The sequence below is a fragment of the Lepidochelys kempii genome, chromosome 2, assembly GCF_965140285.1.
Source record: "Lepidochelys kempii isolate rLepKem1 chromosome 2, rLepKem1.hap1, whole genome shotgun sequence".
NCBI lineage: Eukaryota > Metazoa > Chordata > Testudines > Cheloniidae > Lepidochelys > Lepidochelys kempii.
The window spans coordinates 218,150,628-218,164,655 of NC_136381.1; the positions used below are offsets into that span (position 1 = coordinate 218,150,628).

The following is a 14,028-nucleotide window of genomic DNA, read 5'->3' on the forward strand; positions in this document are numbered from 1 at the left end:
GAGTCATTACAACATTTTAGCATTTTTTTACGTTTTAACAATATCCACTGTAATAGTAAATTCAAATTCTAAATATTTTCTATTGATAAAAAATGTTATCAAATATACTTTATGTCAGTGAATATTAGGTGCTAACGGAACAGGGAAAAAGGTCAGTAAATGTAACATCCAGAATAAAAAGAAGAATTTTCCCTTTATTTTTTAAGTTTTCCTTTTGTAATATCTACACTGAGTTTTCTCAGTCCATTAAGGTAGCATGCCCAGCCAGCAATGCCAATTATTAAATTGGCTGAACTACACTGTAAGTGACATCAGGTCATGTGATAGCAATACTAAAATGGGCCCTCAGTATGTGCAATATGGTCACTCAGCGTGTGCAAGTTTATAAGGTAGAGAGGCCAGTTATCATGGCACATCAGTAGAGCTGAAACATTCTTTTTTCTAAGAGATATCTACATGACCTCCAAAAGCTGTGTTTAGTTTTCAACTCATGTACTACACCCTGGGCAGAAGTAGGGTACAGTTAGAAATTGACAGTGAAAAATAAGAGACAGGATTAATTAGTAAAAATAAATGTTTAAAAATGGAAACCAGAAAATGTCCCGGTGTTCTCACTGGTAACAAGAGAAAGGGAAGAGAACATTTTCCTCTTCTCCCATAGGAGAGAATTCAAGGACGAATGAGGTGTTTGCATTTTCAAGGGAAAAAATTTAGTCCCCTCTGCCCCCAGCTGAATACCTGGGGATATTGCATTTTTAAAATACATTTCTGAGTTAACATAGTTATGGGAAATTATTTTTTTCCTGTTGTTGCTTAATCTGCCCTCCCTACATATGTGACAGATGGCACTGCATTTTACATCTAAAAATAATTATTTGGATGGGGGGGATACTGTTCCTCTCCCTGTTTTTATCCCTCTGTGTCAAGTTAGAGGCTGTATCTACATCACTGTAATCCTGATAGATGACTGTAATATAAATGGAGATACATATGATCTCCCGTTACCAAACATTACAATGGGATTACAGGAAGCATTAATATTGTATCCCAGAGTGTGGGTTAATTATTTTTAACCCATTATAGCCTAAGTATACATTGGAATTTAGTCCTCTCATTTTCAATAATTTTATGAGGAAATATGAGTTTTAAATGTTTTCCTGATGCTTTTTTAAGATTGTCCCCATATTGCTTTCATGATTTCATCTTTCTGAGAAGGTATTTTTCTTTGGACCTGTTTGTTCCTGTGACTATTATGCATAGAGGGAGTCCAGAGCTAGTGCAGAAGGGAGAGAGTAGTTATTATGGAGAATGCCATCTTTATAGAATACTCTTCTGGTTCTCCGTTATACCTCTCAGTAGCCCCTCTTCCTGAGTATCCCAGGATCAGAACTTTGTGTAGATTCAAGGACAAGGAAGCAGAAGATGGAGCTATGGAGTAGTCTATCTCTCAGGCATACTTCTCCTTCAGACCCCGTACATTTCTGATCAGCTATCTGGGATGAAATAACTCCTTCTGGCTCCCCTCTGTAGCTGCTGATGTGCAGCGATGTGAGGAGATTAGCAAAAAGAAGCTGTGCTGTCAGCTGGGACTAGGGTGAACAGATGTCCCAATTTTATAGGGACAGTCCTGATATTCAGGGCTGTGTCTTATATAGCTGCCTAATACCCTCCACACCCTGTCCTGATTTTTCACACTTGCTATCTGGTCACCCTAGCTGGGACTGAGGTGAGGACAGTAGGGTTACTGTGGAGAGGCTGCAGAAAAGAACAAAGGTTCTGGTAGATATCTCTGAGTTAGGGATAGATTTCTGCATAGATTCTTGAATTTTGCAAGACCACACCACTTGCACAGCTCACTAACTAACAAGAGAACCTTCTCAACAATAACACACAACCACTTGCTCCTGTGTTTAGTGAAGCCTCTTCCATAGTCAGCCCTGCTTCTTCCTTCCCTTAGGAAGTAGCCAGGTCTGGTAGGTTTTGAGCTCCACCTACCTTTGCCTTTCAGTTATTTCTGCCTGGTCCCAGTATCATAGAAAAGGGAAGAGGTTTTTGTCTGACTCTTTCCAGGTTGCCCCAGATAGGTATTATACTGTCATTATGAATATTTATTTTAAAAGGGAGAAAACAACCATATTTGATTTTCTACAGTTACATTTTAAAAACAGTAGAAGGCCCAATTGCATATGCACAGTCGTGCATGTGGTCTGGTATTTGCACATGTAAGGGACAAGTTAAGTGACTCTGTGGTCATTTCTGTATGCAGTTCCTGGTTTGTGTGGGCAGTCATGGTAACTGTGTGCACAAGATGCACTGGATACAGTTCCATGTGTGTTTGTGTGCACAACTCTCCTATTTAAAAACATTCATCTCTATTCACTTTATTAAATTAGTATTTTGAAAATAGTGTCCCAAAGTATCATATTTCTTATTTTGCTAAGAATATATAAGAAATAATAATATAAGAAATTATTTTTATTGTCTTTTATCAAAACATATGCATTTTTAAAAAGTAAAGGACTCTTCTAATAGTAGTGTTAAGTTCTGTTTTGAAACAAGAATCAGAGTAAAGTTGCAAATAAACCATTAAACCAGCTGATCTCAATACAACGATCTTTTCATTTAATCTATTAGAGAAACATTCTTAGACCTCAGCATCACCAACAGATATGAGAAACATTTGAATAGTGCCATTGAAATCAATGCCATTTCTACTTAGCCTTCTTAAAAGAAAATGACTTCACGAATATTAACTATCAACTAATTAAGACGTAATTAAATGCAAATACTACTTAACAGAAGTAATTGAGAGAGAGGCCTGTGGTTAGGGAATTAGTAACTGATTTAATACACACAGCTAACAGCATCACCTAAGCAATAAATTGGACTGCAAGAACTACTGTAGCTGATAGTGATTGCAAATGCACTGTAGCTGTTTTGTAAATTGCTATGTAATGCCACACCTTGAAGATCCTCAGTTTTACAAGAATTGTGTTAAGAAATCAATGCAGAAAAGCAATTAAATTGTATGAACCTACTAGATTCTTATGATTCCTATGGTAAAGAAAACTAAAATGAATCAGTTTCTTATTAGTTAGTAAAACTCCTATGAGTAAAATTCCTACCATGCTCCAAGTCATGCTGACATTTGGGAATGGACACCCACTAGAACTATACCAGTTTGCTGATAGATTTTGCTCATCTTCCACTTGAAATGTATTGTCCCAGTTCAGCTGTGACTTTCCCTCACTTTTATTGCATATATTTGTACAGAATAGTATCAAATCTATGTTTCTGCTGTATTACTGTGGAGAAATTTTAAAGGACACTAATTTTCAACTTACGGGAAAAATACAAAGAAATAATATCCACTAACTTGTCATCCAGGGATCACTGAAAACCAAGGAGGCAATCAGAGTACAATGTATAGAACATATATATTTTAGTCAATGATCCACAAAATTTCTGAAAATTGTCAGTGCATGTCAGAGAGAGAGAGAGATTCTTCCATGTCATACAAGTGGTCATTCAAGAACTGGAATAGAAAAGAATTTCACAGAGAAAAATAATAGTTTTGCTCTTATTAATAGGACTCTCCAATTTTGTTATATTGATATTAAAGCTGCCTTACAGTCTCTCTGATCTTTAGACAGAAAAATAGGAGCAAATATTGTCCAGAGCTTATAAATGGTGCTGAGGTAAACAGAAGATTGTATAGTTCTTTGTATGACAACCAAAAATATTTACTACAAGGAAATTATTGAATTGGTAAGAGCAAAAGAGCAAAAGTTCAGACTTGGCTTCATGGGCTGTTTTACCTCCAAAACTCCTTCTTAAAAAGCTGGTATGTTCAAGAGGACTATAAATAATGACAAATTGCAGGTAAATGTCTTTTGTTCTGTCTACAATGGTTTATTTGATTAAGTTTCCAGCGATTAACTTCTCTACTACCCTCACAGAATGAAAACTGGGTCAGCTTCTGTTGGTAGTGCATGGATTTTAATTAGAGACATGTAGGGAGAGAGAGAGTGCCTTCCTCAGTCAATACTATATAAGAAAAAAGGTGAATTGACTAAGGAACCTTCAGTTTCAGTGTGAGGTGTGTTTCATTCTAAATTTTCATTCAGTGCCCCAGAGGAAGTCAGAGTAAGATGGGGGAAAAGGAGATAGCAATGTGCTTTTGTCTCTAGCAGCTGTCAGGTTCATAAAAGGGCAGAAATAATTTTTAACGTGCAAAATAGTATGGACTTCTGTTCTTTACAATGCATTTGTCACAATTTTAATGTACCTCTCTCTCTTCCCTATTAGTCATTATTGGCTGCAACAGTATGTTTTGGAGGGAAAGATTAGTGTGAGGCCCTGGTCTACACTTAAATGTTAGCACTTACACTGCTATGTCACTTGGGTATGTGAAAAATCCACACCCCTGAGCAACATAGGTAAGCCTACCTAACCCCCAGTGTAGGTAGTGCTATGTCAACAGAAGAATTCTTCTGTTGACCTCACCCGCACCTCTCAAGGAGATGGAGAACCATCCTGTTTACACGGAAGCACTACAGTGGTTCAGCTATAACGCGGCACCTGTGCCACTGTAACAATTCAAGTCTAGACAAGCTCTCAATTGTAAATACAAAGCCAGAATTTTATGATTTCCAGTACTAGACATGCAGGGTTTTTCCTCTTCTAGAGAATTTTGGGAGAATCTAAACACTGGTATGAAAGCTAGGAAATGGTAGCTGTCAAGCATCTCATACTGTGTATTGGTGGTTTTTGTAATCTATATAATTACCCATTCGAAATTAAACTGAAAAGCAGCTATATCTAAGACAAGATCTTTAAAGGTGAAAGTCTACTGTGCTAATTCAGGTTTGTTCCCAATTTGTAGTGATTTCCCATATTTTATTTTATTTTTACCTGCCTTGCTTGAATTTCCCTTATGTTGTGTGCTTTTTGTTTGGTTGGTTTCGGTTTTTTGTTTTGTTTTGTTTTTTTCCAGAGTAGTGTGATAACTATTCATTAGCACAGTGGTTTATTACATCATTATAATCCCACTTTGACATGCTTATAACTTTCTGAAACAAAACTCACATTTTGGTTTGAAATTTCCCTTGTTTGCTCTCTCTGCAGAGGTGAGGCAGGAAAACATTTTTTGGACATTTCTGAGTTACAAGAGGGTAAAAAATGCATTGTTCCCACTTAAAAATATAATCACATTCTTTTCCCTGTAGGAATACCTCAAAAACTTTGAAAATATGGCATTTAAATAATCCTCAGTGAGGATTTATATGGTTTGCTAAATTTGATGAGGGGTGGGAGAAGGAGTGTTAAAAATAACGTTAGCAGTACATTAAAATCAATTGAGGAAACATTGCAGAAACTTCTACAAGATTACATATGTAGACAGGTTTATCTCCACATCTAAGTTAAGGGCCAGACTGTACTGGATGGGCACAGAGCACACTCTGCAGCTGTGTCCCACATTACACCCCTAGCCAATTTGCGGTCAGTGGTTGGCTCGCTGTGAGGATGTTAGGAAGGAACCAAGAACTGCAGTTATGCCCATCTGTTGCATCAGAACTCAATAAAGAGAGATGGCTCCTTCTGTCCCTGCCCACTATACACATACAAACAAGGGCCAGGCACAATCTTTCCCTAGACGCGGTCTGTCTATATAGGGAAATTACATTGTGTTAGAACAAGGCCCTGAGGACTCATAGTAACTAGCACTATATAAACTTTGTAGTAGGAATTGTTTTTAACGTTGTGTTGGCTGCTTGTGATTCATCCTACGGTATACCACACAAATTTATATCACAAATTTAAAAAGGATGGCCCTGTCTACACTGAACATTTTATATCATGTTAATTACTATATTTCCTCAGGGTCATGTTCTAACATGCTGTAACTTCTGAGTATAGACAATCCCTGAGGGTATGTCTACAGTGCAGTGTAAACCTGGGGTTAGTAGAACTTAAGTTAGGAGACCCTGGGTTTGTTAACCTAGGGCTTGAGTGTCTACACTTATATATAGCCACAGGTTAGGGACCGTTGAACCCTGAGTCCCAGCCTGGGTCTCCCATGTCTACATTGCGTTATGCAGGCCCGAGACCAACCACCCATAGCCTAGACACACTTCCAAAGTGTGACCGTTCTAGCCCTTTGTTTGTGGTGCAATAGGAAAACTTGACTGTTCACCAAACTTGACTTCCAGAGGACAAAGAAAGTCGACCGATGGGATTTGGCAGACTCCCAGAGTACGAGTCCATTGAGGCTGCATCTACACTGAGAAGCAATAGGTATGTCTACATCGCAGTTAGACACCCATGGCTGGCTTGTGCCAGTTCTTTCAGGCTCATGGGGCTCAGGCTAACGGGCTGTTTAATTGTGGTGTAGACATTCTGGCTTGGGCTGGAGCCTGGGCTCTAGGACCCTGTGAGGTGGGGAAGATCTCAGAGCTCGGGCTGCAGCCCGAGCCAAATCATTTACACCCTGATTAAATAGCCACACAAGCCTGAGTCAGCAGGCATGGGCCAGTTGCGGGTTTTTAGTTGTCGTGTAGACATACCCAATAAGGCTTGAACCCGGAGTCCCAGCTTGACTCAGGCTTGGACCTTCCAGGACTATGGGCTCCTGGGGCCCTGGCCGAGCCCTGGGTTAGCACAAATTGTGTGTAGATGGAAGGGAGGTTAGGCTTGAGCCTGAGTTTGAACCATGAGCTTACATTTCAGTGACGATGTGCCCTAAAGGTACACCTACAAAGGGTAAAAGACCCACGGCCATGGCTGACCTGGGTCAGCAGACTTGCCCTGGTGAGGCTAAAAATCACTGGGTAGATATTCAGGCTCAGGCTGGAGCCTGAATATCTACACAGTGATTTTTCAGCCCCGGAACACAAGGACCTCGAGCCCAAGTCAGCTGATCCATGCCAGCTACAGGTTTTCTATCCCTGTGCAGACATACCCTAAGTGTCTAGTTGTATGAGTTAATTAACTCCACTGATAAAGCTTGTTAGCTCTGCAAGTCAGATAACTGAAGAATAGAGAGCTACCAGCTCCACCTGCAAAGCCAGAGGAGCTTATAAACTCTATGAGCTGAATACTTGTAAAGCTTCTATTTTCTTTCCTTTTTTCTTCTCTTCTCATCTTTTCTTTAAAATGCCCATAAGACATTTTATGCAAAATCTATATTAATACTTAACTACATTTGTAGAGTTGGCATAACAAAAAATTAGAAAATGCAAAAACTAAGGTTCCAACAGAAATGCTAATTCAGTGGCTTTGTGTAGATATGCTTTGTGTATACTGTACACATAGAGGCCATATTCTCACTCTAGCAGCACAAAGCAAAGCTTTAAAGTTGTCCTAAGTGGCCAATTGAGGATCTCCTTGTGTAATTGAATCCCCAGGTGCCACAGAGCGAACTCCAGATATTGTTGCTCTGAAAGCATTTTTGGAGAGATCTTGGTTGGCATCTGCTCCACTCCAGCAATTGCTAGCTGTTGCAATGGCCTCGTGGGGGCCACCATAGGTGAATGTACTTTTATAGTAGTCCTTAGGTTACCCTGGAAATTGTGGAAGGGCAAAGATGGTATAAAGTTGCCTTTGCCATCCCTTTTCCCCTCTCCCACCAGATCCTGCACTGAGTGCAGGTTTGCCATTCCCAAGGATTGGGACCTGTATGTGTAGTAAAATATGTTGCATTGTATGTCCAAAATATATGCCATAACTCACCCAGCATATGTAGTGCTTTTGAATTACCATTGTTTCTGAATCCTTAATTTTGCATTTCCTGATTTCTTATGATTTTAAACATAGGCTAAAAAATGCTTGAATGCAGTATTTGTGCATTTAATACATCAAATTTCCAGCCATAGCATTGTAACCCTAATCAACCTTCCTATTTTAATATTTCATTACATTTGTTTAGTCTCTATTTTTTATTAAGTAAGAAATAGCAGTTTTTGTATCAAGCCCATGTTTCCTGTGATCTACTTAACAATCACATCTGTTGTACCTCAGAGGAGGCCATCATATGACACTTCCAAGAAGTGTAGAAATCTCAAGATACCACCACAAGTTGGCACTTAGACATTTCTTCTTTTACAGCCTCAGAAGCACAAGTACAAACATTAGGGACTGACTTCAACCTATCTGGACTCTAACCAGTGCCAAGGCACAAATCTGTACAATGTTAATTTCTAGGCTGGATTGTATGAGGTTTTGTTTGATGAACTTCGGCACGCGGCCAGACAGATTCTTGCAGACCTGAGGCTTCCACAGTCTACAGTATTTATGACTGTATGATGATTACATTTTGTGATAAATAAAAATTGTTTTGTTGACATTTAAAGCTCTCCAGAAATTTCATCCAGTTTATTGCAGTGACTGTTTGACTGTATGCATCAAGTTGTTGGGTTCTTGCCATTCAGGAACTCTGGTTGATTGCTAGACATGGGGCCAAGGCTAAGGTTTTCGTTTTCCCTGTGGAATGCTTCTGTTCCTATTGTACTTTAATCTTAGAGGAATGTTAAGTTGTCTTAACAACTTTATTGAGTCCAATAAAGGTTTTACTTTACATTTGGGCTTTACAAATAAAGGGCCAAATGTTCCTCTACCTGCCATCCCATTTGCTTCAGGCAATTTTTATAATGCACCTCGGCATGCACTGTCTTAATAGAGCTAGTTTTATTATACTGTCTTCAGTGTCCTCGTTTAGAGCCTGCTTTGGGAGTGCAGTAAAAGGGGTTGTTGTGCTAAATAACATCACATGGAAATTTACTCTGATATTTATGAGCACGAAGCCTATTCTGCTGTAGCAAGAGTTTGCCATTCACAGGGTGCAGCTGATCTGTATAAGTCCTGACTCGTTGGTCTAAAAAAAATAAAATGCTCCTTGCCGGTTGGGCCAGCTTCAGGTGTGGTGCTGGCACGTCCACAAATGGAGGGTGTCAGTAGCAGAAACTATGCCCAGAGGAAGCTTGTAGTGATATCATCCGTCACCCTTCCACTGGGAGCTGGCATGACATTGCCTGGGGAAGAGGGTGAGGTTGAGGTTAGGAAGACCACTGATGGGGTACTTGTAGAGCCCAAGCAAAGACTAAATCACCTCTTGACACTTGTGGACTCCTTGAAGAACACAGCCTGGCCTTTCCTGTGGTAAAGAGTGAATCCCTTCCACCCCTCCTGGGCACAGAAGCTCTCGCACATGCAGTTTGCACCTCCCTGCACCAGAAAATGAATCTAGCTGCGCATCTGCATTATACATTATATCATAGAAATATTGCCCAACTAGGTAGGCACTTTTTAAAAAATAGGAGCTGTCACTCAAAGTTGAATTTTAATGAAAGTCAGCTAATTTATGAGAGTTTAAGTATCATGCAAATAAAGGAATAACATTAAAGGAAAATAGAAAAAAAGTTGAAAACATAGGAAAGTAAGTTAGGAAAGAGTTAGTAAAAGGAGCTGTAGAGGGAAGGAGCCAGAGCCCACTGAAGGAGGTTGTGGAGTAAGAGAGGGTTGTGTGAGGCCTTTTACAAGGATGAGGTTCCATTGGGATTACCAAGTGACTGTCATGGAGCCTGATGGGTTGATTTCAAAGGTTCAGATAATTTAGATAAGCACCCAACCTTTAGAATACTTATACAAAATGAGCCTCAGAACTTCACACGTCACAAACTCTGTCAAGGAGAGGTTTGAGGTTTTGCCTGTTGTGACTTGAGAACAAGTGTGAATAAAGGATTTGACAGGGATGAAACTGGGAGACAATAGTGCACCCAAAACAAAACAAGCCCCCTTCACTGCCCCATTTTAGCAGGAATCTATTTTTAACCCTATGTCATATTATAGCATTCATTAACAATGCTGAGAGTAACAGTATGCCATTGTAAAAACTCTGATTTTCAGGCATTTGTCTTTTCACACAAATATTTTTTAAAGTTTGAAACTCAATGTGTACATTCCTGGCCTGTGACAGAGAGGCTTTAAGATTCACGTAGTCTCTATTTAGCTGGCTTCTTAATGGTTCAGATTATTTTTATTCTTTTTTAGTAATAAAAGGCTAACTTTGTGCTTGGGAGAAAGCAAATTTTTGTAGACTTGTGATTATCAGTACCCACAGCTCCCACTGACTTAACCTTTGACAATAAGGTCATCTGTTATTAATATTAACTGGAGTCTTCACTGCTGAGACATAAAGAGCATAGTAACTATTTTTTACCAAATATTTTGTTGTATCAAGGACTAAATTCATAGGAAATCTTGATGTGAAATTATTTCATTGACATTAGCTATTAAACGTTTGATCGAATGGAATGGAATGGACTGTCTTAGTCAGTTCCATCGAGAGTGTACATATTTCAGTGAGATCTCAATGGATGAATAATAATACCATAGAGTTTTTTCTATGCTGACATTTGATATTACAGGGATTCCAAGACAGCTATTTTAAAATGCTCAGCACAGTACAAACAAGAGAAATGAAAGAAGCAAAACTGTAGTATGTTAAAGTGGCATTGACAGGCTGTGATCTTTCCATCTCGGTAAAGTGTTATAAATGGTGAATGGAACCTCAGAAATCCGTCCTGTGTAGTCCCCAGAATTATTGAAAGTGATTTCTATAACTAGGTTCTCATTCTTTGATGCATGCACATTGTGGTGACAAGACCATGTCTCTAGAAGACTCATTTTGGCCCCAAACTGCTTAATCCCTGGTTTTCCTCTGCTATTTAGGATGAGGGTTTACCCTCAGGAGAAATGTGCTTCTGTCACTGTTAGTGAAACCTTTTGGTACCCATTTACTCATTTGGCAGTATTCATGTACCTTGTCCCTGGACTTCATTCTTCACAACACTGTGGAGCCAGGAGCCTCCATCCATTTACACCTCTCTGTACTGTCCTTTGCCTAAATAGCTTCTGTGTTTTCCTCAGTGGTAAAGTTGGACTTCTTCTCAATAGCTGGTTCAGCGTACAGGGCTGTGCAATGAAGCCCATTCTTTTCAAGTTCACTAAAAGACCTCCAATGAAGGATTTGTTTACAAATCTTACACAGAAGTAATGATAGAGAATCTAGATCTAGAATAAGATCATTCAAGATAGATCTTCGACCCAATGAGTTGTTGCAGTGTTCCTTATTGTAAATTAACTAGTGTTTTGTCCATTGGGTAGTTGTAGATTCCTAGTTTTAACTGTAGCACTTAATTTCCTTCCTGACATTAAATGTAATCCTGGTATTGGTGCTCCAGCCCCCACTCCCTTAAAAAAAAATTCCATTAATGAGACTTTTTAAATTCCATTAATGAGACTTCTAACCATATAATTAGATGTGCACCTCAACTTGACCCAAGAGAACCCCAAAACATCTGTGGCCGAGCCAGAGACAGATGTTGGCCCTGCTAATTAACAAAGAGCTCTTAGAACCAAATAAGGAGCTTTGTTCCCATTCTGCTTAAACACTTTACACATTCTGACACCCAAATTTAATGCAAAGTTGGGGTTGTTTTTTTGTTTTTGTTTTTGACTGAGTTGTGCATATTAAAACACAGGGGCTGAGAAAACTACATGAACTGAAAATTAAGATTTTTTTTCCCCTGAAACCTCTGGAAATTGAGGCTGCTCACTTGCCTGGACCTAATATACTTACATTGTTTGGGTATATAATATATTTTGTTCATGTGTATCATATATTCATGATTTTTTTACAGTTGCTATGACCCACACCCATATCCATTTCATCAGAGTTCAAATTCTGCTACATAAGTACATTTGAGAATTGTGGCATGTTCTTTTAACATGAGGCCATAGAAGACCGTCATTCTGATGGGTAATCTATTTACTTTGTTTTTACACAGCAACAGAATCTAATTTATTTGTGTGCCCATCTGGGCTAGATTGCTCATTTTAAGTTAATTTAACAATGATAGACTGCTACTGGCCTTTTCTTTCCCAGGAGAAGAGGTTGACAGACAGCTGTGTAGAGATGCTATCTATCCAATTCCCATTGTCTGTGAAGTTCCATGCCCAAAGGATTGTGTAATCAGCATGTGGTCTGGATGGTCGTCCTGCTCTCACACCTGCTCAGGCAAAACCACAGAAGGCAAACAGATGCGAGCCCGCTCTATTCTGGCATATGCAGGTGAAGGTAAGGTTGCCTACTTCAGCAGTCTTTGTATTTGGTTCTGAATTGTTAATTAACTTAACAAAGCTGAAATAATTCAGTGATCAGAGAGAGCAGATTAGTACAGTGCATCCTTTCTTTTAAAATAAAATCCATTATTATTCAATTAGAAAAGTCTGTAATGTTAATTTTTAGTACAGGGTTTTTTTCTTTCTATTATTTTAATGAAATGGCTATTTGGTGTTTTTCTTTGCTTTAAGTAATATTGATTAGTCTTTTTGTCTTTGTACAAGTGTATCTTTCTTTTCTTATTTTAAATGCACTTTTTTGCAATTCTGCATTAAACCAGGGAAATGATTTACCATAAACAGACTCCAATGCAAGATATCTACAGGTCTTTTGTAGTCCTACATTATGCCTAACTTACTGCAAACACTTAAGCATAAGAATAAGTGGATCAGAGTTTTAGTGCATACAACAGATAAATTGCTTTTCCATATCCACAATCAAAGTTGTTGTTATTATTCATAATAATAATAATTTGCATGTATGTAGCATCCTTTCATGGAACTGATCCTGCAGATTTTTACTCGTGTAAATAATCCTGTTCATGCAAGTGCTCTCATTGCCTTCAATTTGTGTACAGTATCTGGTGCTAAATAAAAAACAAGATAGGTGAATATATACATAAAGAGAGCAGGTCAGAGAGAAGAAGAAAAGGGTTTCAGTGACAGGTTCATGTGTCTGCTCTGATGGTTCTTGATAGGTGTATTGTTTTAAATCTGCATTGTGTTTTAGAAAAAGGACTATCATATGTGTGTGTCAAATGCTGCCTCGTCAGGCATACAGGCAGCTAAGTGGCACACCACGTGCTACACAGTGTTGGACAGTCAGAGGAAATTTGGGCCAAGAATGCTGGCACAAACCTTTATTTTTTCTCTCAGATTAAAAACTAAATTAAAGTGGGGCTAAGTTTGAGACTGCATCTCAGTGTCTTAAGGGTAAAAGCATTATGGGGATGTTGTAATTATGTCAAAACCAAGCATTACATATCCAAGAAATTTAGCTTTAAAATTAAACTTAAGAGAAATCCAAACATGCACAGGTTTGGGAATATTCAGTTAAGGCCCTCAAAATACCTTAACTCCCCCTAGGAGTGATGCTGTACAATAACCATACAACTATGTTTTACGTACAATAGTGTTTGTGGTCCCAAATTAGATTAAACTTAATTTTAAGGACACATTAGATTCCCTCCCACCCATCATGGGTATCACTAGAGCTACGATTAAGCCTGTGTGAAATGACTGTACAAAGAAAATAGCTCATCTCGTCTGGTCAGGCAGTAGCATTGTCTGGGTTGTGGGCATATTTACTGATCAAACAGTATCCAGACAGGACTTTATTCAATGAACCCGCGAACAGACAATGTATGAGACTGAATTCCCAGTGCATCGTACATACACAAGCACACCTAAAAAAAGTGAACTCTGGAAAATGATTATATCTAATGTCCTATTCCTTTTAGATGTATTTACTGATACTGTGAACTAAATCATCGGAACTCTGCTTCATGAACATCCAGCATTTTATAGGAGTTGCGCAAGCTTTCTTGAGCAACATGCTTGGGCTTTTGATTAAGCAACAGTATCACCAAACCCAGTGCTCCAAATGATACTGTTCTATGAAGTAATGTCATGTTCAGTTTTGTCATTTAAAAAAAACAGAGCAATCAAGAATTGTACTACTGCAACTCGAGTCCTGTCACATTACACCAGATTCACAAAAGAGAAAACTTGTAGGTATCACGTTAACAAATAAACGGCAATCCTACAGTATTTGTTAATATTTTACTATTGGAAAATAGGCACTGCCAAATATCTATATTTTACAGAAAAAGAAGCACTTCATCAATG

The 14,028-nt window shown here is 38.6% G+C and overlaps 1 protein-coding gene across 3 annotated transcripts in view; it reads left to right on the forward strand.

The window, feature by feature from the left end:
* The window catches only part of THSD7A (thrombospondin type 1 domain containing 7A), a 437,061-nt gene that overhangs the window by 307,528 nt on the left and 115,505 nt on the right, over window positions 1-14,028 (forward strand). For all 3 annotated transcript variants that reach the window (XM_073333830.2, XM_073333834.2, XM_073333832.2), the window contains one exon: window positions 11,945-12,136. In XM_073333830.2, coding sequence (XP_073189931.1) covers window positions 11,945-12,136 — 192 coding nt within the window. The remainder of the gene's footprint in view (window positions 1-11,944; window positions 12,137-14,028) is intronic.